This window comes from Barbatula barbatula, assembly GCF_947034865.1.
Source record: "Barbatula barbatula genome assembly, chromosome: 22".
NCBI lineage: Eukaryota > Metazoa > Chordata > Actinopteri > Cypriniformes > Nemacheilidae > Barbatula > Barbatula barbatula.
The window spans coordinates 9,253,937-9,276,527 of record NC_136785.1 but is presented as its reverse complement, the minus strand read 5'-3'; the positions used below and the strand labels follow the sequence as shown (position 1 = coordinate 9,276,527).

At 37.2% G+C, this 22,591-nt stretch overlaps 5 protein-coding genes across 6 annotated transcripts; 1 reads left to right on the top strand and 4 right to left on the bottom strand.

Moving 5' to 3' along the window:
- Window positions 1-2,342: 2,342 nt before the first annotated feature.
- Window positions 2,343-2,738, bottom strand: LOC306911593 (syncollin-like; the record flags this gene model as incomplete). Its single annotated transcript, XM_079487059.1, has 1 exon — window positions 2,343-2,738. The coding sequence occupies one exon, from the start codon at window positions 2,736-2,738 to the stop codon at window positions 2,343-2,345; it is 396 nt and encodes a 131-aa protein (XP_079343185.1).
- A 1,404-nt stretch (window positions 2,739-4,142) lies between these two features.
- On the bottom strand, window positions 4,143-4,538 carry LOC306911592 (syncollin-like; the record flags this gene model as incomplete). The annotated part of the gene is made up of 1 exon (XM_079487058.1): window positions 4,143-4,538. One exon carries the CDS (start codon window positions 4,536-4,538, stop codon window positions 4,143-4,145), a length of 396 nt encoding a protein of 131 aa, XP_079343184.1.
- Window positions 4,539-5,973: 1,435 nt separating this feature from the next.
- rfc2 (replication factor C (activator 1) 2) lies at window positions 5,974-9,942 on the top strand. Its single transcript, XM_079486634.1, has 11 exons — window positions 5,974-6,224; window positions 6,643-6,712; window positions 6,804-6,845; window positions 6,936-7,042; window positions 7,204-7,305; window positions 7,379-7,479; window positions 7,609-7,766; window positions 7,840-7,905; window positions 7,992-8,072; window positions 8,155-8,268; window positions 9,667-9,942. The coding sequence occupies exons 1-11, from the start codon at window positions 6,115-6,117 to the stop codon at window positions 9,775-9,777; spliced, it is 1,062 nt and encodes a 353-aa protein (XP_079342760.1). The 5' UTR covers window positions 5,974-6,114; the 3' UTR covers window positions 9,778-9,942.
- LOC306911355 (uncharacterized protein) lies at window positions 9,908-14,797 on the bottom strand. Of its 2 annotated transcripts, none has more exons than XM_079486638.1 (12): window positions 14,735-14,797; window positions 12,667-12,771; window positions 12,496-12,538; window positions 12,317-12,357; window positions 12,163-12,196; window positions 11,947-11,981; window positions 11,836-11,874; window positions 11,714-11,741; window positions 11,533-11,576; window positions 11,189-11,248; window positions 10,629-10,679; window positions 9,908-10,546 (listed from the first exon to the last, which is right to left on the bottom strand). In XM_079486638.1, the coding sequence occupies exons 2-12, from the start codon at window positions 12,767-12,769 to the stop codon at window positions 10,509-10,511; spliced, it is 516 nt and encodes a 171-aa protein (XP_079342764.1). In that variant the 5' UTR covers window positions 12,770-12,771; window positions 14,735-14,797; the 3' UTR covers window positions 9,908-10,508. The 2 variants fall into 2 exon arrangements, with proteins under 2 accessions (XP_079342764.1, XP_079342765.1); XM_079486639.1 differs by having other exon boundaries at window positions 10,407-10,546; window positions 11,189-11,206.
- Window positions 14,798-15,536: 739 nt separating this feature from the next.
- Window positions 15,537-22,496, bottom strand: LOC306911346 (thread biopolymer filament subunit alpha). Its single transcript, XM_079486628.1, has 11 exons — window positions 22,283-22,496; window positions 19,029-22,093; window positions 18,740-18,951; window positions 18,203-18,263; window positions 18,034-18,129; window positions 17,735-17,911; window positions 17,164-17,289; window positions 16,965-17,078; window positions 16,602-16,708; window positions 16,236-16,516; window positions 15,537-16,018 (listed from the first exon to the last, which is right to left on the bottom strand). Exons 2-11 carry the CDS (start codon window positions 19,551-19,553, stop codon window positions 15,999-16,001), a joined length of 1,719 nt encoding a protein of 572 aa, XP_079342754.1. The 5' UTR covers window positions 19,554-22,093; window positions 22,283-22,496; the 3' UTR covers window positions 15,537-15,998.
- Window positions 22,497-22,591: the final 95 nt, after the last annotated feature.

The window sequence follows — 22,591 nt, the reverse complement described above, 5'->3', positions numbered from 1 at the left end:
TGTAACCAAAACACATTGATTAATAGTTTTATTATTAAATGTTGGATAAATTTTATTGTATATGAAATATAAATCAATTGTCAATTTAGTTTTGCAAGCTTGTGTTAAATCTTCTATATTAATTATTGTATAATTAACATAAGAATATACATTTTTACCTCAGTTGATGAAAATTTGTCCAGAATGCAGAAAAACTGTCTTGTTATCGTTGATTGTTTGTTGAACACATTACAACCTGCAGGACTGAATGATGAGAAAGTTAAGAGTGAGGAGAGATAGGAGAGGATGCTGCCTCCTCTCATAATTAGATTTCATTCCACCCCCGTGATGGGCTGAAGAGGCAAGTCACAGGCATCATGGGGTGTGACCTTCTCCTCAATGTATCTCAGTCATGTGTAATAGCGCATGAGTGATACCTGCCATCACAATGTGCAGCATTGTTGCTTTATCTTCAAAGAAAAAATGCCACTTCAGGTAAATTCAATAACAGGATGAATTATAAAGAAATTACAGATCTTTGATTCACTAGTTTAAAGTAGCTTTTATAAATAATCTGGGGTGTGTTTAAAATATCCAGAGACACTCAAGTTGTTTTTGTGCCATCCTTCAGCAACAACAACAAAACAGTTACTAACTATTCAATCTGTGATGAACATCTTTGTTCCTGCACAGACATTTACATTGACATGTGTTGCATTTAAACAATTTCTGCTAGCCATTTTTTGGTTAAAAATAAATATTTGGACACCAGATTCCCTCCTGATGTGAGTCTGATTCAGAGGACTCTAGCACCACGAGAGAGAGGTTAAGTGCTTTAGCTTTTATCAATAATATCTGCGGAAAGACCAGTTGTTGAGCTCACTGCAGGTGGCTCTGAGCTCTTCTCCAGGGTTTAATGTCAACCGGCTCATTAGCTGCTGTATCAGACATGATTTATTGATCTACAGTTTAGTGCAGATTTGAGAAATGAAGCTAAAATGCAGTCCTGAATTAACTGCAAAAATAGACAAAAAAGTTGAGGGGTGTAGGTATTTAAATATTAGAGAGAGAGAGAGAGAGAGAGAGATTTTTGTTATTCCAGAGTTTTTATGAGTTTCATTGATTTGAGATACAATTATTCTAAAATGGGGGAAACAATCTTAAAGGTCCAGTGTATGACATTTATCGCCATCTAGTGAGGTTGCGAATTGCTATCAACTCACTCCCCCGCTTACCCCTCCCTTTTAAAGCACTACGGTGGCTGCCACAGAACTAAGATGTCATCACGTTTTCGCTTCTATGCTGAAGGTATTTACAAAACGTGCTCTGAAGAGCCGTTTTTCTGTTTAGGGCTACTGTAGAAACAACATGGTGAATTCCATGTAAGGCAGTGTTTCTCAAACTTTTTCTGCCATTCCCCATTTGGTGGTAGGGAAGGGTTCTGAGCCCCACCTTTCCCCAACTAAATGTTAATACACTTTCCATTTACATGTATGCGCTTGGCATAATACAATTGCATCTACATATGTGCTATCCTTGGGATCGAACCCATGACCTTAGCGATGCTAGCACCATGCTCTAACCACTGAGCTACAGGACTATGTCTATCTGGGTTTTGTCTGCTGGTACAAAATTTCTGGTTTTCTTTTCATTCCATGTCACAAACTTATCCATTGCTAACTTTTATACTTACCACCGCCTACTTCCTCTCCCCATTGTGCGGCTTCAATTAACATCCCGGCATGAAATCGTTCTCCAAGGCTACTGTGGTTCCGTGTGACATTTTCTTCGCAGTGTGATGTTGTTTTATGTTGTTTTATGTAAGGCTTACATTAAAATGTGTCGTTGTTTTGTTTTGAGTGCACGGCTAATAAATAAAGGAATTCATAAAAATGACCCAATTTCCTCCTGTTTGTAGCGCCCCGTCTGTCGTGTCTCTATTCCCCACCAGTGGGGTCCGCCCCACACTTTGAGAAACGCTGATGTAAAGGGACCCGTGTAGATATAGCTCATTCGGTAATAAAAAAACGTGACACTTCATTATGTAAGATCTTCATACACCTCTGAAGACATAGTTATGTTTATTATATTGCATTGCATTCTACCAAAAAAAATGTATACAGAGAAAGTGAGCCTAAACTTTTGAACAGTTGTGTAATAAAATAAAAACAACAGAAAGTTTCTGCATCACTTTCTTGCAACAACATTTGATTTATTTAAATTGCAGTTAATGAACAGAATTACAGAAATTGTAATCGAACATCCGAAAATATGCATGTACCAGGGTTTACAGCTCTTCTCTTGTTCTATTATCATTAAATGTTAAAGTTCAATGAGCGTCAGTCCATAACCTTGTTTCACATCTAACATGTGCAGTAGTATCCTGAGATGGAATCGTTCCAGTTTCCGATCAAGCCTTGTTTCACTTCCTTGAGGTAGTGCACGATGCCAGCAGAAAACTTCTTCTTGGAACCTCGCTTCTTGCTTCGAGACCACACTGTCAGGCTGCAGGACTTGGCCACAACGAGAGAAGAGACACGGTTGTCCCAAACCCTGGGGATGATGGGAGCGTCTTCATCAGGATAAACATCCAAAAAGTTGCCATAGCAGCTCATGTCATAGTAATAGCTGCTGTGTTCGAAGAAGCGTGCACAGAGCTTGTTTCCTTCGCCGTCCTGCAGCGTGCTTGGAGCAGGACACTGTGCTTTCAGCCCTTCAAAGCATAGAGCAGCAATGAGAACAGCAACGAACGCCTTCATGTTTTCAGTATGTTGAGTGGAATGGGGTCATTTGACCTGATTTATAGCTGCTCCTCGTGAGAAACTTCAGGTTTGCCAACAGGTGCTTTCAAGGACCTTGTGATAAGAACAAACATTGATCAGACTAGACCTGGTTCTTTATCTCACACCTAATAATATTGATAACATAATTAAATAAAGCATATTATCCTTTTTAACTGGAACCACTGTATGGCGCGGGTTGGTTCTGTTTGATGTGAGGGCAGCGGCCATGGCATGCGCCCCAATCTTTCTAACACAGACATCTGGGTTATAATTTGTGAAAAAGCATTTAAACGCATTTTTACATCAAAAACGGAAACATTCTGATTTCTTGCTATTGGCCCATGTCTGGAATACATTAATAAGTGAAAATGTCATTCTTTTATTCTTTGAAATTGTAAGCAATATACTGTTGCATATGCAGTAAGCCGTGAAACTATGTCAATAACTAAACCAAAAGTTAGAAAAGTGGTTATTATTTAATCTGACATGTTTAGTGGGTCATTAATTCATAGATACAGCATATCTGCCCACAGTAAAGAACAATTTATAGTATAGTATTCACATCAGACTGCATTAGGATACATTGTTACCTAACTTTGCACAAGTTTATATTTGAGACGAAAATTGTTTTTTTTCTGTTTAAGAATAGGCCTATAAAATGTAATCTGAACATTGTGGAATTCTAAATCTGTTTCTTGCTGTGCCAACATCAAATTGATCTTGTAAAATACGTAACAATTGTGTAATCTTCTTACATGTTTTGGTATATTTTATATGATCAAAAATTTTATTTCTCTTGCAAACCATATTACACATGTGTCATGCATGTGCAGAAACTGTATGTTTGTGGAAAGTCTTTTCATTGTTGTTTTTAAACATATGACAAGGCTTTAATATGTCTCTGACATGCAAACCATAACATACATTTGTATTCTTCCCTGTTGACTTGTAATACCTTGGATTGGACTATTGTTGCTGCACTCATTTCACAGTTGATAGAATTAAGACACAGAAAGTGTATTAAAGATGTGCCAAACCCTGATTAAGGCTTTCTAGGCCAAAATGTGCAAACAATTACCAGTAAGGGTTACACTATGCAAGCAGCACTCTTTGAATTCCTTTTTTTGCATTTTTTCCTGAACATTCATGAATTGTATCGCCTGCAGAGATACTTGCTGTTTAATTCACTTTGCAGATGCTCTTAAAATATCACAGACAGATGCCACCATAAAATAATGCTTGTGTACTAAATAAAGGTCCATTAAGATGTTTTAATTGAACATTTGAAAACAAGTTTACCAGGGTTTACAACTGTTCTTATTTCATTAACATTATTTCATATGTTAATAACATATTTTGTTTATCTGCCTTGTGTCACATCTAGCATGTGCAGTAGTATCCTGAGATGGAATCATTCCAGTTCCCAAACAGGCCTTTCTTCACGTTCTTAAGGTTGTACACGATGCCAGCCGAAAACTTCTTCTTGTTGCCTTGCTTCTTAGTCTTAGACCACACAGTCAGGCTGCAGGACTTGGCCACCACGAGAGAAGAGACACGGTTGTTCCAAACCCACGTCATGATGGGATAGTCTTCACCAGGATAGACATTTAGGTATTTGCCTTGACAGCTCTGGTCGTTGTAATAGCTGCTGTCCTCAAACATGCGTGCACAGAGTTTGTTTCCTTCAGCATCCTGCAGTGTGTTGGGTTCAGGACACTGAGCATTTAGCCCTTTAAAGCACAGAGCCGCTAGAAGAACAACAATGAACGCCTTCATGTTTTCAGAAAATGTTGAGTGAATTTGGGTCAGTTGACCTGACTTAAATACCCAGAGCTGCTTCTCCCATGTGTGAAACCTTGGGTTGGCCAACAGATGTTCTGAAGGCTGAAAAGAAAACACTGCACCTCAGATGGTTAAAATGCCCTAATGTTTGTATAGTCTGCTACCTTTACACAGTTACAGTAGCCTTTAATTATATTTGGGAAAAATATACATAGAAAATTTAAGTTTATCAAACATGTGCCTTCTCTTTAAAAGAAAGGGATTTGTGATGACCAACTTTCTGTTTAAGATAAAAAAATGGGTCACTCGCTCTGGCACATCTTGTTAAATGGGAAACCTCTGGTTCACCAGCAGATGCTCTCAAGGTTGGAAATTAAACATCTTTGCGCATCAGATTAAAATTTGGCAAAATTGTATAAATAAAAAGAACAGTAAACAGGTTTATTCAGGGACCTCTTGTGAATCGAGCCTCAAGTAGGCTGCATGATGATGGGAATGATCAACCTTTATTGTGGGGTCACTTTTCCTTTTTCAAGTCACCATGCAATCAAACAAGAAAATTATTAAGAGTTTTACACAGTGTTGCAGTGATTACTAAAAATGATTTATCCGTGCACACTATTATTTTGTTTAATTCATGTGCACTTGCACTTATGCTCCTCTCTCCCTCTCAACAACAACTCTTCACCACATGACGTCAGCAACAAAAAAAGGTAGGACTATACTGTCCAATGGCCAGACATTTTTAGCCCTCCCCTGCAACAAACCAGTCAAAAATATAAGGTCAAAATAAAACCCTGGCCAACAATTGTTCTGATTTCAGAAGCCGTTCCACTCATGATACGGAAAGCAGTCAATCGCAACTTCCGTTTCATTATGACTTTAATTTTGCTTATATTTTATTGAGAAAATGTAGGCTTACAAACAGATGCCCTGAAGGTCAGAAGTTTCAACAACTGAAGCTGTTTGGGTTGAAGTCATAACAATGTACCTAAACACAAAAAATATTTTGTAAAGACTTGCAACAGTTAATTATGGTGTTATTAGTAAAAGTTAAATCATAGATAATTTGTTTATTTTTGTGTTTATATAAAAAATCTGTTTAATTCGTTTAATTCACAAAATGGCAACAGAGACCGGAAATAGGGGAAAAGATTCCTGCTGCCATAGCCATTCATTCATTCAGCTTGTTTTCTGACAGGCATTCATTTTATTTACCAAAAGCAACTAGCATATGTTTTCCGATTTGTTCATGGTTTACTGTAATAAAATAGGGAAAACAAACATTACATAACGCGATTTATTCATTATCAAGGTCTGATATATGTACGACAAATGCCCATAGAGCGAGCTCTACATGCCGCAATGTCTCGTTCCCGCTTCTCAGGGAACCGAGGTTACGAAAGTAACCGGAGACGTTTCCGCAACTGTTCTGTGTAGCATTGACCGGACATGCGTTTACCCTCCTTAACCACCGAAGGCACTACGCGCTCCAGTTGACGGAAGTGACATCACTGTCTCTTGTGTTTTGTTCCTGCCGTGGCGGGAATACGCGCTGAAGACCGACAACATGGATGTTGAGATGAAAGAGACGGACAGTGAGCAAAGTCAAGTCGACGCTCCGTCTAAAAAAGACGACACTGCACCTAAATCATCGACGACTTCTTATGAACTACCGTGGTACGGTTTCTAGCTATTTTAGTAGCATTGTCTTAGCATATAACGCGAATTTAGTGCATAGTAAGCACGAAACTTAACAGCATTTTCTGAAGTACATACGCGTTTATACGGCGGATAAGATGTACAAAAACCCCCATCGACTCATTCATTTTTGAGCCGCAAACATACGTGTTAGCTGCAGGATGTGCTGTGTTCACCATATCGGGAAAAACAATGTTATCCATAGATTACGTTATAATGGAAAATGTATAGGCTTTAATACAAGCTATTGATGGAAACGATTTAAACGTGTAGACTATAGTTTATGTACAGGGAACACAGCACGTACAAAAAAACGTATTCTATATAATCATTAGTTTCGTGTTAGATTTTACCTTTTCCAGTTCATCAACATGGTTTCAAATGTGTTTTTTATTAGGGTTGAAAAATACAGACCTCTTAAGTTGAATGAAATTGTCGGAAACGAAGAAACTGTCAGCAGACTGGAGGTCAGTATAGAACAACCTGCTTCTCATATTTGTCTGTACACACTTCTGGAAATACTGACACGTTTCCTGTTGTGCCCCGTTACCATTGCAGGTGTTTGCAAGAGAAGGAAATGTGCCCAACATCATCATTGCTGTAAGATCCAAACACTATTTCATCACCAGTACCATGTGATTGCCAAGCTAATCATTGTGCATTAAAACAATGATCAAATTTTGGTTTTAGGGTCCTCCTGGTACTGGAAAAACTACCAGTATTTTGTGTTTGGCTAGAGCTCTTCTTGGTCCAGCCATGAAAGATGCTGTGCTTGAGCTGAATGCCTCCAATGACCGGTTAGAGCTTTTGTTTTATGACACTCTATCCTCTAAATCTTATTGCCCGGTTTCACAGACAAGGCTTAAGGCTAGTCCCAGAAAAAAAAGGCACAATTTTATAATAAATAGGTTGAATTTAACGCCTCCGAGTCAGATTTTATTTTTGGTCATAATTTCAGTGGAATAGATGTCGTGAGAAACAAGATTAAAATGTTCGCCCAGCAAAAGGTCACGTTACCAAAAGGTCGCCACAAGATTATCATTTTGGATGAAGCTGACAGGTAAAGATTAGTTCAAATAGATATTAAATGATGTCTATAAAAAATACTTATATGCATGTTATTTTTAAATCAGTATGACAGATGGGGCCCAGCAGGCTCTGAGAAGAACCATGGAGATCTACTCTAAAACCACACGCTTTGCCCTGGCATGCAATGCATCAGATAAGATCATCGGTTTGTTGATTATCATTTTGATCTGGATATTTTGCACCAAATGAGCTGTAAAAGCATTGTGCTAAACTAGATCCCAGCACATCTATGATGTAAGTGAGAAATTTGTTCTCGATTTATTTTGTTTTGCAGAGCCCATTCAGTCCCGCTGTGCAGTGTTGCGTTATAGCAAGCTGAGAGACGAGCAGATCATGATGCGTCTGATGGAGGTGGTAGAAAAGGAGAACTTGCACGTCACCAATGATGGCCTGGAAGCCATCATCTTCACTGCTCAGGGGGACATGAGACAGGTCAGGCTGATCATTGTTATCTTCTGGATATCAGATGATTATATACTCAACTATCTTTTCTTTGGGTCTTTAGGCTCTGAATAACTTACAGTCAACAAATTCTGGATTTGGCTACATCAACAGTGACAATGTTTTCAAGGTTACTGTGGACATTTCTTAAACTCATAATTTACATTGATATATAAAAATGCATCTTGTGATTAACAAAGTGTATTGCTTGTGTAGGTGTGTGATGAACCTCATCCTCTGCTGGTTAAGAGTATGCTGGGACACTGTGTTGACGCTAACATTGAGGAAGCCTATAAGGTACCATAAAACACGTCCCGTATGCAACACAAGTATAGTTATCAATCAAACTGGGTAAAAATGATACGGCATCTCTCTACAGGTTATTGAACAGCTTTGGTTGCTAGGATACTCGCCAGAGGACATAATCGGAAACATCTTTAGAGTTTGTAAGACCTTCCAGATGGCCGAATATTTAAAGCTTGAATATATAAAGGTATGTATGTTTGTATAGCGCTTGTAGTGTATCTTTACATACATATACAAGGTTTTAACACATCTAGTGACTGTTTTTTGTTCTAACATATGAACAATAGTCATTAAAATGTATTAATAACAAATGAAAGTATCATAATTATACTGTTACCAAAAATGATTAACAAATCAAAATTTGTTCCGTCGCAGTGTTTGCTAATTGTAGCAAACAAGTAAACAACCATACTCAACACCACAATGTCCTTATGTTCTCCTATTTGAAAAAGCATCTGTTTGGTCCAAATCCTCTAACATTTACAGATTTGCATTTTGGTATTTGCCTTTTTACCACAGGAGTCAAGCGTGTACAAAATTTGGTAACATAATATTTGTTAACAATTTGTTTATGAATTGACTAACATGAACTAACAATGAACAATACTTTTAGACCATTTATACAGGATATACTTAGTTCATGTTCATTTTAGCATTTACTGATAAATGTATAAAATCAGAAGTCATATCAGTTAATGTAAGTTACTGCACAATGAACTAACATGAATAATTGTATTCACATGAATACATGTTGGAAGGTATTACCAAACCTTTGATTAATAGCATACACCTTTAGTTTGTCTATCAAAAATAGTAAATGACATTTTTCACACATACTCCGTCTGCAGTGCGTATAGGGTGTGTATTTTTTCCCATGTTAACGGATTAGATCATGCACGCGGGTGCGGTACGGTTGTTAAGGCATTGAGTCTATTTTTGCTGTACAGCACGGACTGATTTAAAGCTATAGCACACGTATCATGCTCAAAATGAAAATGAATTGACACACATGTACATTCACTATAAATGTATATATTATTTGTTTATTTAAGGTTAAAATATGTTGTACAAATTTACACTTACATTTAGTAGTTTTAGCAGACGCTTTTATCCAAAGCGACTTACAAAGAGTTCGGGGAGCAATAAGCGATGTGTCATACAAAGAGCAATAGTACAATAGCTGCTAATACAGGATTACTAGTTTCAACAAAAGCTAGACCAATACCTGTTGAGAGAAGAGGGTTAGTGTACTTTTTTTCTTTCTCTTCATTTGTCTGTCAAGTTGTCGCCGAAGAGGTGTGTTTTAAGTAGTTTTAAAAAAAAAAATCTACAGTGTTCATGCTGCGTGAGAAAGATGCTTTTATGCAGACACGCAGGGGGTCCAGAAAATACAAGATGGCGGCAAATATTGCGAAATACCCATTGTCGACTGAATCACACAGTAGACGCGGACTGTTAGTGTGCTACAAACGTAGTATGTTTGAAAGCACAATGGCGCATGACTGATCCGTACTGCATACATGTTGTTCTACGCACAGTTTATTTTAATCACACTACAAATATGTTCTCATTTATCTTTGTCCAGGAGATCGGGTATACTCATATGAAGGTGGCAGAAGGGGTGAACTCTTTATTACAGATGGCTGGACTGTTGGGTCGACTGTGCAGCAAGACTGCGACACCAGATGCAAGCTAAAGCCAGGGTGACCGACCGAACAATCACTAGTCCTCATTGTTCTTAATGTACTTTTATGTAAAATTAAAAATATATTATTGTAAAAAAAGTAGCAATCTGCAATAAAAATGGATTAAATATACTTCTGTTTGAGAAGGATTTATTTTCTTTGATGTCCACATCAACTTGCAGTATATGTTAGTCATTTAAAATTGGGTTGTGTTTTAAAAACATGTCTTAGGTCACATTACAGCAGAACGAGCGACATTTAAACTGTTGTTGTCATTTGTTATGGACCAAGTGCTTGCTTTGACAAGTTTGGTGGAAAAACACATCAATCGCCTATTGTGTTTGTGATGAACTTTCACAAATATCTTCCATAGCCCACATACTTTAGTTGAAAGGTGACGGGACGGGCAGGTTAGTCATCTATTATTGACTACATCTTAAAACTTTTTATAGATGTATATAGTATCCTTGCAACAGTATTTTACTCAAAATCATATTGCATGTACAACAAATTTCTTATGATAAATATAGGTTTTAACATTTTGAATCTTAATTGATGAGCAGATAAAACATCTACACACAGTGGCACACTGAACATGTTATATTATTATTTTATTTATTATTTATACTTGATTACATCAGGAAACCAACATTTCTTTTCTGAATATTAAAGTCATAAAAATGTAATACTGGAGTCTCATTTCAGTTAAAGGCTTGTTGATGACATTTCCCATTGAAAGTGTTCATTTTTGGTCCACAGTATCATTCACATATTCCGATTCTATGAACAAAAGAACTGATTGAGTAAAGCTGTTTTATCATGAATTAATAAAATGTTGATGATCAAATCAAATGTTAAAAACCTTCAGGTCTGTTGGCCAGGAAGCCACTGTTTTCATATTCATAGCTGTCTTCTAAAACAGAACGGGCAGTGTATCAGTATTGCAATCTGTACAATATGTTTGTATACAATTATACGTTTTTTTTTAAATAAAATGTATAACAAAATCTAGTTTTTTAATCTGTAGTTTAAACGATTGCTGGACACCTTTATCTGTCCTTTAACAGTATTAAAATCATAACGTTTTTTTAAACATTTATACATTAGAGTCCAGTTACAGATTTCATATCATACAATCATAGATATTTATTATAGTACTATTGTCACAGTTAGAGAAAACTTTATAATACTTCATAAATATAAACATTATTGCAAAGTGAAAAAATATTGCACTTGTATGTTTAGTTTAGATTACTATAATTCGTTATTGGTATTCAGATTTGAATGTACGTGAACTACGTCTGAACTAGATCTGGCAAGCATCATGAAAGCATTTTGCTGATGCAGTTATTCGGTGTTACTAATTGTAAACCTACAAATGTTAAAAAAACTGAACAAACGTTAATTACTTAAAACACCAACCTGAGTCATGTTGAATTTCTGTTGATAGAATAACATTCTGGTATGTTCCCACATCCATTCCTGAGGTATGTAAATAATATATCATTATTTGAATGGGTTTTTTTTAGTCTTAACATTGTCTTCCATTTGTGCAAGTTGTGTGTACCAAAACTTGCACGATGATAGACAAATGTGTGACCTGTAGCCTTCACAGCGTTCTATATAATCAAACGTAGTGGTTTTTCATATCTTTACAGGTTCATGTGCCTGATATAAGAAGGTGTGACTTGACCTTGTTTGTTCCTTTTAATGCAACCTTTTAAGGCAAAAAGTGGATTATTAGAGGATTATCAGTTCAAATTTACCTGCATCATCATCATTTGCATAAAATGAATCTGGAATTGGGTCCCTATGAAAATGTGTAGTATATTAGTAGCATCTCAATGTCATATTCACATCAAATAAGAAATGTTATTTTTAAGCTTTTGTAAACCATTTGTCTTTATGATTTGTTTTCCTTATAGTCATACGAAAATAAACACTTACACGTATGTTGGTTCATATATGCCACCATCTGCCACAGAAGCAAAAAGTTAATTTAATAATTGAGTATAAAAATGAGATGGTTTACTAAAAGTGATCTAATGATTGCAAAAATAAGGACGTACGATTTGGAAAGTTCTGATAACTGCAGAGGATCTTGCCCGCTGAAAAAAATAGTTGTTACACAAAGCATTTTTTAAATGTACTATATTGTAATTCAAAAAGGAAATTCTTACTGTTTGTAGGAATAATTAACTTTGTTGTTGATTTCCTGTGAAAATAATTTGAATATATAAGTTAATGCTTTGCATGCGTGTTCGGCAAACATCATACAGATGCTCAATGAATCATAACAGCAACCGTAAGCTATATTTTATAAATTGGAACATAAGAATACCACAAAGTATTCCAAATGACAAGTACATGTCATGAGTGTATAAATTAGATCTTACCTTGACATTGAAGGAACTTGGCTTGGTCTAATTACTAGAAATCAGAAAATATTTCAACGAGCACATATTTTATTTCAACTGTCCTTTCTAAAACAGTAACTGTGTGTAATGGAAACATCATTATAAATAGCTTTCAAAATGTAAATAATTTTACCTTTTTCTGGTTGGATAACAACACGACTGTTACGTTCATTGCTGAAAGCAGAACAACGTTTAGTTTAGTTAGAGTTTAGTTCAGCTGGACTTTATTTAAATTAATGCCATATACAAAAAGTATATGATCCAAAATATAACATATGAACAGTATAGACTAAACAAACCAATTTGACTTACTTTTCATTTTGCTCATACAGGATGTTGTCTTCATGGTGTATAACTCGAAATACAAACAACCAAATTAGACAAACTTATATATGGTTCCATCACAGTCTGACTATCTTAACCTCAAGAAGTAGACAAAAACAAAGCACATCTTTAAAAGAGTTGAAATAGTGGCCCACTTACTAGATCTCTTTTTACAACACAAACAGAGGGCATAGACGCAACCAAGACAAGCCAAAGAAATGATGGCAAGGAGAATTCCTTGCTGACTTTTGACTTCAATCATGCCTTGAAAAAAGAAAACAAATAATACAAATAAAATCAGTAACTTTGCAATAAGGTTCAATTGTTAACATTAGTTTATGCATTAGCTAGTAACATGTGTTTACTGCACAAATCTGTGTTATGTTAAATATTATAAAATGCAATTGATCTAATAATACTTTAATGTGCATGAGCTAATGTCTGGGCGAGGGGGCCCTCCAGAAATATCCAGCTGACAGTTAAAATTATTAAAAATGAAATACTAATTATTAATACTACATACTAAATACGTATACATATACGTATTACCTATTAAATAATGGTCTGTCAAATAAATCACAGAAAAGTGTAAAAAGGATGCATGTAATGAACTTTTATTATATATCTGCCCTAAATGTAATTGCCTTCCCCAGTTGATCCAGCCTATAGTACCGGGCCTGCCTAATGTTCACTTTAAAGTGAACATTAGCCAGGTTAAAGCTAAAGTAAACATTAGCCAGGTTAAAGTTAAAGTGAACATTAGCCAGGTTAAAGTTAAAGCGAACATTAGCCAGGTTAAAGTTAAAGCGAACATTAGCCAGGTTTAAGTTAAAGCGAACATTAGCCAGGTTAAAGTTAAAGCGAACATTAGCCAGGTTAAAGTTAAAGCGAACATTCGCCAGGTTAAAGTTAAAGCGAACATTCGCCAGGTTAAAGTTAAAGCGAACATTAGCCAGTTTTAAGTTAAAGCGAACATTAGCCAGGTTAAAGTTAAAGCGAACATTAGCCAGGTTTAAGTTAAAGCGAACATTCGCCAGGTTAAAGTTAAAGCGAACATTCGCCAGGTTAAAGTTAAAGCGAACATTCGCCAGGTTAAAGTTAAAGCGAACATTAGCCAGGTTAAAGTTAAAGCGAACATTCGCCAGGTTAAAGTTAAAGCGAACATTAGCCAGGTTAAAGTTAAAGCGAACATTAGCCAGGTTAAAGTTAAAGCGAACATTAGCCAGGTTAAAGTTAAAGCGAACATTAGCCAGGTTAAAGTTAAAGCGAACAATAGCCAGGTTAAAGTTAAAGCGAACATTAGCCAGGTTTAAGTTAAAGCGAACATTAGCCAGGTTAAAGTTAAAGCGAACATTAGCCAGGTTAAAGTTAAAGCGAACATTAGCCAGGTTAAAGTTAAAGCGAACATTCGCCAGGTTAAAGTTAAAGCGAACATTCGCCAGGTTAAAGTTAAAGCGAACATTAGCCAGGTTAAAGTTAAAGCGAACATTAGCCAGGTTAAAGTTAAAGCGAACATTAGCCAGGTTAAAGTTAAAGCGAACATTAGCCAGGTTAAAGTTAAAGCGAACATTAGCCAGGTTAAAGTTAAAGCGAACATTAGCCAGGTTAAAGTTAAAGCGAACATTAGCCAGGTTAAAGTTAATGTTAACAGATAACTTTGGATTCATAAAATGTATTAGTGAATATTGAAATGAACATTGACAATGATTAATAAATGCTGAAGCTGTTATTTTTATTGTTAGTTCATGTTATCAAACAGAAGAGTATTGTAAAGTGGCACCATCAAAAAGTAGTATTACCTTTTCGACTGCAAGTTATTTTCATACAATTAGCTTGTTGACACATTGACACAAATCCGATCATTTAAAATGTAACATTTAACATACTACACAATAGAAATTGTCATGTCTCAAAAGCTTTTTTATAACAAACCACAGGATCTGTTCATGTGATGTAATTATTTGGTAATCTTTTGCTAATTACTTTAATTTATAACACGTCAATCAAAAACATGACAAGAGTCTGACCATCAGAACCAACTTTCAAATGTGTCGGTTGAGCGTTTCTGGTACTTTTTTATTTTCACTCAAACAAATAACATAACCGTGACCTATATTTCTAACGACACAATAAGTTGTTTTCTACTCTAGCAAACATACTTGCACGGTTATCTTTATATCAAAGTGCTGTGTGAAGAAACACGAGGTATAAACAGGTAAACAGTTACCTTTAAAGAGATCTTTCAGTCCACTTCCATTCTGATGTAAATTGCTTGAAGTCAAGAAATGGACTAATGAGAAACCCGTGTGTTTCCTGTTTCAAACTAGTTTTAACCACATCCGTGCAGCACCATGCCGGACACCAGTGAAGAGACCACCACAAACCCACAGCAACGCACACTCAACAGATAGTCAGCTCATACCTCTAAATGTCACACCTAGCCCATTGCATCCGAATTCAATGACAGAAAACGCAACTTAACAGAAAACCAAGTAGATCTTGGTTGTTTCCTCAGAAATAAAAAGCTTTTGCTTTCAGATGCCGAATCTTTTTTGTATAATTGAGTGAAATGCATTGAGATTTGTTAAACCTCTGTGAGAGATGCTTTAATGTTTGCAAGACAAGATGATGACATGCTTCATTATTTGGGTTTATGACATTTAAAACATGTCAGGTGTGGGTGGTGTGTGGGTATGTTTTTTTCCGCTGTTTATACCTCATATAACAATGTAGTGTTACTACAAAATTGCATTGTTTGAGAATTTTTTTTTAAAACACAAAAATAACATTGTGTTTAAAAGATTCATTTCCAACAACATTCATTGTCAATTTTAATTCATAGAAAGCTAAATGTATCATTGATCGTATGATGTAAATATAATTTTTTTTATTATATTACAAATTAAAATAGATAATATAAATGTTAAAGATGTTGTGTTAATGTTGTTAAAGATATACGGTATGAGTAATATTTATTATTTATCTCTGTAAAGTGTGATTTAAATTAAAAACAAAGAAAAATCTAGGATATGGTACAAATCACATTTATTTTGATTAAATATAAACGTCGGAAGTTGAAAAAAAATTAAATAGCATATTTTTAACCCCACACAAGGGTTAATAGAAGAGATTTATTTGACATAATCACATAAAAAATGAAAGAATGAAGGAGGAATTTTTTTTTATTGTGGCAAGAGGTGATGCATGTAAATACACAAAACCTTCCAAAAACAATGAACATGATACTGATGTTAAACAGAATTGAAGAACACTGAATGCAGGGCCTCATCAGACATAACAAGAGAACACAGGAAATACAGCTGAGGTTCAGTCCTCTGTCATGGCTTTAACAAAATGTGATAATGCAGGTTAAGGGTTTAATGTTATGGGAGGGCTTCTCTGTGCAGTGTATGGCTGGTCGGTTTCCTCGCTGCCTCAGACATTAAACTGCAGCGTAACATTGTCACTTGAAGACCGAAGGTTGTGGATCTTCAGTAAACTGTTGATGACACTAGGTAAAAACAATGGAAACTGTGACTACACATGCTTTTAAATGTGCAAGTGTCGTTTCACTGTAATTCATTCCATTGCGAACGTCATTTATTCCAGAAACGTTAAAGCTTTCAAAAGGCAATTCATTTTTATGATTCAATGATGGACAGAAGTTTTTTAAATATGTCTAGTAAGTTAGTGTGTGTTGCAAACTGTGTACTCTTATGAATACTTACGAGCACTGCTGCTCAGGCTGGAGGACATGAAACTGTTACCGAAAGAGCCCCCGGCACCTCCTCCAAAGACAAGTCCTCCCCCGAGTCCAAGTCCTTGGCTGGACCCAAAACCTGCAAATCCACCTCCAAGACCCAGACCAGCACCTCCACCAAGACCAGCACCTCCACCAAAACCTGCCCCACCACTGTGAAATGCATATCCACCCAGACCTCCGGCTCCCGCTCCACCTCCCACAGTGGTCTTAGACATGTGCACAGTTACACCGCCTCCCGATTTCAACCTGGTCCACAAAACAAACACATTCATCACGTGTCGTGTTGGATTAAATACACCAGGAATGATCTTCTGAGGTCTGATCTACTCACCTGTTCTCTTCACTGTCCAGAAGTTTCTTATAGGCTGTGATTTCAACTTCCAGAGACATTTTGCTGGCAAGAAGTTCCTGATATTCTTGACCGTAATGAGTGATTTGCTGAAGAAAATGCAAATTTAAATGAAGGGAAGCAGTTGGTTTATTCTAAAGTAATACATTTTGAAACACCAAAAATAAAGTTAGTTTTCAGATGAGATTCCCACTCGTCCTGTCTCCCATTGATCAAACATATAGCCCCACAACTGTTGTTGACAAACAGACTGCAATTCTGTTCCAGTTTTAATAAAACAGCCCAGTTTTAAATGTATTTTTATTTAAAATCGATAATTAATCGCAAATCCAATTTATAATTTACCCTTCTGAGATCATCAAGTTGAGATCTGAGAGTAAGAACTTGGTCCTGGTATGTCTCTGTGTGAGAATTGGAGTGACACTCTGCTTCCTCCACCTGAGACTCCAGCTGCATGTTCTGTCGTCAGAGAAGATATTAATCAGACAAAATCAAATGTCAAGAAACGCTGGCCTATGGAGGGAAACCATTGGCAGAAACACACCATGGATTTGAGCCTCTCGATCTCCCTATGCACAGAGTCGATCTGCAGTTTATAAACTCTCAACTCCTCTTTGGCTGCGGTGAGTGTGTGAGAGGTTGGTTGAGTAGAGACGGACATCATGGAGAGCTGTACAGCCATAAAAAGAGAAGAAAGGTTTCAAGTGAACTCGAGGCGTTTTTTACCAACAGGTGCAATACAATGACTCTCCACTTGGGAGCGACAGTTATCAAAAGATGAATCACGACTCACATTAGAAGCACATTAGACTCAGAAGAATGGTGGGTCAGACTTTTTTGATGAATTAATTCAATCATATAATTAATCAAATTATTCTCAATTTACAGCAAGTATAAATATTTACTAAAATTATAAATTAAGATAATTTAATAGTTTGACATAAAGATGGCAATAAGGCCCTAAATTAATTATAATGGTAGGCCTATACAGCTGTTGGCTCATTACTGTGTTTGTAATAGGTAATATGGTAATTTGTATAGTTTAGAAACAAAGTTTTATATAGCTAATACATTAATATTGTAAATTTAGATATTTAAGGGGAGATGTTTCATACACTGTCTTGCACTGAGAGCAGGGCGTCCTGTTTGCTGCGGTGAGCCAGACTTTCATAGTGATCCTTGACATCCGCCATTGCTGCGGTCAGATCCTGCGCCTGGGCTGCGTTATCCACAGAGATCGAGACTGCTGACTTCATGCTGCCCGTCACAATGTTTCTGACCTCTCTCACTTTCTAAAAAACATGCATAGATGAATCTCATGGGTAATTGGTGGATAAAAATATATTTTAACACTACAAAAATTGCTACCTAAATCAAGGAAGAAATCAGACTTATAGTATAGAACTTTACTTACAGCATCATACACCTGTTTGGACAGAACAATCTGATCCTCAACCCCACTGATGTTGGTTTGCAGCTCGAAGATGGTAAGGTAGAGGTTATCCACATCCTAATGGAGGAACATTTCTGTCAGTCGACAATCTGAAACTAAATGTGATGTATTCAAACATGTTTTTTCAAACCTCTTTCAGTGTAGTCCAATCCATTTCCAGAGTTTTGGTTTGAGATGTTTCCTCCTCATACCTATAAGTTAAACAAGAGAATGCGCATTTATAATTATGTTTCTTTATTTGGCCATAGTTATGGCTATTTAAGGAACCACAAATCCTATACTCGTTACAGTACAGACAATGCAAAAGTGGTACTCAAAAACTAAAATAATTAATAATTTAATTCATTAAAATGTATAAATAATCAATAATTAATGTTATTATAAGTTTCATTGCATTATTAATTTAGTAAATATGATAAACTAAATCATTTTAATATTAATATAATAAAATAAAAACAAAACGTGAACATAAAGCATAATTTAGTAGAATATCTTTACAAAGTCAAGTTTGAATTTGCTCAAATGTGAAATACATAATTCAATAGAAAGTGTTTTTAAAAATAGTTTTAATGCTGAAACAAACTGTGCTGTTGACACAAGTAATATATTTTATTCATGAATGTGGAGTTATTCATATTGAATGAACTATAAATCGTGGTGGACTCGCCTGGCCTGAACATCATCAATAATGCCTTTGTAGTGCTCTATCTCAGCAATGATGGCTTCTTTAGTAGCTGTGAGGCTATCAATTTGAAATTTATATGTTCCAATGGCAGAAGTGAGAAGGATGGAAGAGCTGGCAGGTCCTCCCTGCTCTGGGTTGGTAAACATGGAAATTTTGGCTTTGAGTACGGCATTGTGCTGCTCCAGCGAGCGAGCCTGTAAATCATCAAAATCAGGCTCAGAGATATGTATTTTTATAGGATGAAGAATCCTCATGACTCCATGTAACTTACCTTATCAATGAAGGTTGCAAATTTGTCATTGAGCGCCTGCAGCTCCCCCTTCTCCCTCAGTCGGGTGACCTGAACTGTGTCCAGGGAAGGGAGTGTTGGGTCAATGCTGGGCATTGGACCGGCACCAACCTCCACTGTGTTGGTAGAGCTGATGAAAGATGGATTGAAACCATAGCCTCCGATTTTAAAGACTCTGCCCCCCAGACGGGCTCTGAGTCCGGCTGCACCGGCCCTAAACCCTGCTGCTCTGGCTCCCGCGGCACCCAAGCCTAACCCTCCACCCAAAGCAAGAGCCCCTCCGCCGAGGCCCAACCCCGCACCTGCACCAGCTCCTGCCCCCAGACCTCCACCAAAGCCAAGGCCAGCTCCCCCTCCACCTCCCCTCCCGAAGCCGAGAGAACGGGACATAGCCAGGCTAACACCGCCACTGCCACTGCCTCTGGCTCCAGTGAACAGACGGTTGCCTCCATAGGTGGCTCCAAATCTGACAGCTCCCCCACTGATGCGCATGCTTGTGTCTGCCATATCTGCACTCAGAGCTGGGGTCCAGGCCTTTGCTCAGGAGTCCTGGTGTTCAGTCAGACTGCTGGACTCCTCATTTGGGGTTTAAATACACGTCTTCTGGAAGGGTTGGCTGGGTGGGTTCTGGTGATTTGCTCGAGCTGCTGTCAGTTCGAGTCAAACGACAAGGATGAATGACAAGTGAGCGTCCCCCCTCCAGGCACTGATTTCTCTTAAACATGTTGGATGTAATTTAACAGCTTTGGTATGTATGATCGAGAGGAAAAAAACCCTCCTAGATTGAAAAAAAGAGCATCATTGGATTGACAGCTTGAAATATTTGTGTACTTATTCTTGCGCATGGGAGATGAACGGTGAATTTCATGATATTGAGCTGACAAGCTTGTTGGAAGAGCCTGTCATAAATCGAGATGACTGTGTCAGTGAGAGGCAGGTGAAATATTTTTTCGACGCCAAAGGATAAAGCGCAGTTGCTGATAAAGCGCTGACAAATATGTAACGTGTTGTAGCAGAGTCAGGTTATATTTTGACTGCTACTAAGCAGTTTAGACCTACATATCGTAGTTACAGGAATCAGCTCAAACAGATACATACCCATTTATGACAAAGAATATCTGCTAGGGTCAGCTGTTTTCAGAGAGCTACAATGAGATATTTCCAAGAGAATTGTGTCCCAGAGGAGTCTCTTCCTGACACTCATATGCCATCCAGTAGATGCAATGCTTATGTTTCTCGGAAAATAGCCAGACATGTGCAATGAAGAACTCTGGTACACCAAGATGAAAATCTTTCATTTTTTTAACATAAGATATATCCAAATATTGTGAGTAATGTTAAAGAATTACAGATTCACAAGTTATAAACATATTATCAGAGATTGTGGGAGGTGTCTCTGTATACATACACCTGTAAATGCAGCAATGAACTCTCAGTTTCAGGATCATATTCAGGCCAATATCCTGCTGCAAGATAATATCCAGGCTAACAAAAGAAAAACTGATTTATGTTAGAAATCCGCCTTAAACTGTGATTTGCATGCTTTCCGATGTAAATTATTACAAGACAATCTACAGCACAGAGAAAGAGAAGATTCAGACCCCATTTTCATCCAGGCGTTGGGTAAAAAGGGACAAAATACAACCGCTTGGGTTAACAATGAAAGCAGGTTGTTTCAACCCAAACTGATGTGCTGCTTTAACCCATTGTTGGGTCAAGTATAAACATTTTCTGGGTAAATTTAACCCAACGACTAAATTAATTCCATTTTGACCCAAAACAGGGTTGAAATATAACCCAGCATGTTTTAGACTGTAAAAGATGTAACTTTCATGTTCAACTGCCCTGTCCCTGGGGAATGATATAAGAGACAAGACAATCTTTATATCTGACAAAGTAACACATTTTCACACTTAAAATAGTAGAAATCTGTAATAAATGTGGCAAGATGCAACAATTCCTAATTCGTGTACTCTGTTGAGGAGATCTAGTCAAATAAGCTTTTTTTTTAGATGTTTTGATAGTAGCTTGATCTATTTGCTTCAATGTGGTTATAGATAGTGAGAACAAAAAATAACAGCACCTGTCTAAGATCTACTAAGACGACTACCATTTAAAAAGCTTTGTGATATTGTTTCATAGTTAATTACAAATAAATATACAATGTTATGATACTAGTCTAGTCTAAGATAATCGTATTATGTCGCCCCCTCGGCTAGACGAAGTGGGCAGAGAAAACACTCAGCACCTTGGACAGCGTCTCAAGAGAAAACCTCTTTTGAAGATTCCATAAAGTCTTATCAGCAATTTAACCATTCCAAGATTTTCACTTAGAACTCAGATTTGTATCAAATCGAGTCATCAGTCAGAGACTTCCAAACGCCAAAGTCCAAGTAAAGTCCACGTGTACCTCTTTTATATCAAGATGATCGAAAGACCAAACCTTCCAGTATATGGTGCTCGCCATCTCCACGACGCTCGATTTACATATTTACAAAGGATTTACAGTTTTCAGTCGTTCATTTACGAGGACACCGTTACTCCCTCAAAGACCACTTCTTCACGGTGTTGTGTATCATCATGTGCGGGTTGAAGTTGTCGGTTCGTCGTAGCGGGACGAGCTATCAAGCTGCGACCCAACCTAGGCTTGAGTTTCGGCGGAATGGATGAGCTACAGTTATCGCGCTCGTATTCCTCCTGTTCCCTCTGCATCTTCCTCTTCTTCATCTTGCTTTTGTGAAAGTAGTAGGTGGTGAGTGAAAATAATATAATCCCTATGATGAGCACCCCTAGCACCAGAAGAGCGACGGTGGACGAGAAAGGCTGAAGCGCGTGGTGAACTTTCTCCACGCGCGTGCCGTTAGTGTCCGACGCGCCGATAAAAGCGCCCCACGAGATCTCCAAAGCCTTCATTATTTGTAATATTTTATTCTGTCTCTTCAAATATATAATATTGCCGCAAGACTGCAAATCCACGTGAATGCCCGATGAATATCCTTTAAGGGTTGAATTCACTTTTGCCAAGGAGGAGCATCTTTTATGACAACCTTCAATAATTAATAAAAAAGCCAGAGACAAAAAGAAAATTAAGGATTTTCTAAAGCGTAAACTGGACGTTAAACACAAAGCAGCTGATTTCAACAATAAAAATAACAAAGCTGACAACAAATTTTAATTCACCATGGTTTTATAAAGTAAGATCCTTATCGTATGTAAATAAAATGTTTTGCCCGTACCTGATATCACAGTCCAGCCGTTAGTTCATAAATTGCTGTGGAATGAGGTGTAGGTTTGAAAGGATGACTTCCCACGGATCTCTGACGTAGCCTGTATTCATTACGTATTCCACGAGACTTCGGACCTCAAATAATCACCAACCCACGAGAACGTGTCGATTAATCCGCGATGCAGCGCGTGCTTCCCCACCATTCCTCGCCACTTATTTTTAATGACGCACGAGGTTTGGATTTCGCATTTGGCCGAATAAATCCCGAGAGGGCGCACATTTAGATCACCGAAGGCTAGTGAATCAATGGAGTGCTCCA

Excerpts from the sequence above, each read along its gene's own strand:
- rfc2 (XM_079486634.1), top strand. The coding sequence starts at position 6,115 with ATGGATGTTGAGATGAAAGAGACGGACAGTGAGCAAAGTCAAGTCGAC. Across the intron at positions 6,846-6,935 it reads TGCCCAACATCATCATTGCT|GGTCCTCCTGGTACTGGAAA; the intron begins GTAAGATCCAAA and ends TTTTGGTTTTAG. Across the intron at positions 8,269-9,666 it reads TAAAGCTTGAATATATAAAG|GAGATCGGGTATACTCATAT; the intron begins GTATGTATGTTT and ends ATCTTTGTCCAG.
- LOC306911346 (XM_079486628.1), bottom strand. The coding sequence starts at position 19,553 with ATGGCAGACACAAGCATGCGCATCAGTGGGGGAGCTGTCAGATTTGGA. Across the intron at positions 18,130-18,202 it reads ATTGGACTACACTGAAAGAG|GATGTGGATAACCTCTACCT; the intron begins GTTTGAAAAAAC and ends TTCCTCCATTAG. Across the intron at positions 17,912-18,033 it reads CCAAACAGGTGTATGATGCT|AAAGTGAGAGAGGTCAGAAA; the intron begins GTAAGTAAAGTT and ends CATGTTTTTTAG.
- LOC306911355 (XM_079486638.1), bottom strand. The coding sequence starts at position 12,769 with ATGATTGAAGTCAAAAGTCAGCAAGGAATTCTCCTTGCCATCATTTCT. Across the intron at positions 11,982-12,162 it reads CAAGTTCCTTCAATGTCAAG|GAAATCAACAACAAAGTTAA; the intron begins GTAAGATCTAAT and ends TTATTTTCACAG. Across the intron at positions 11,742-11,835 it reads TTATCAGAACTTTCCAAATC|ATGGTGGCATATATGAACCA; the intron begins GTACGTCCTTAT and ends CTTCTGTGGCAG.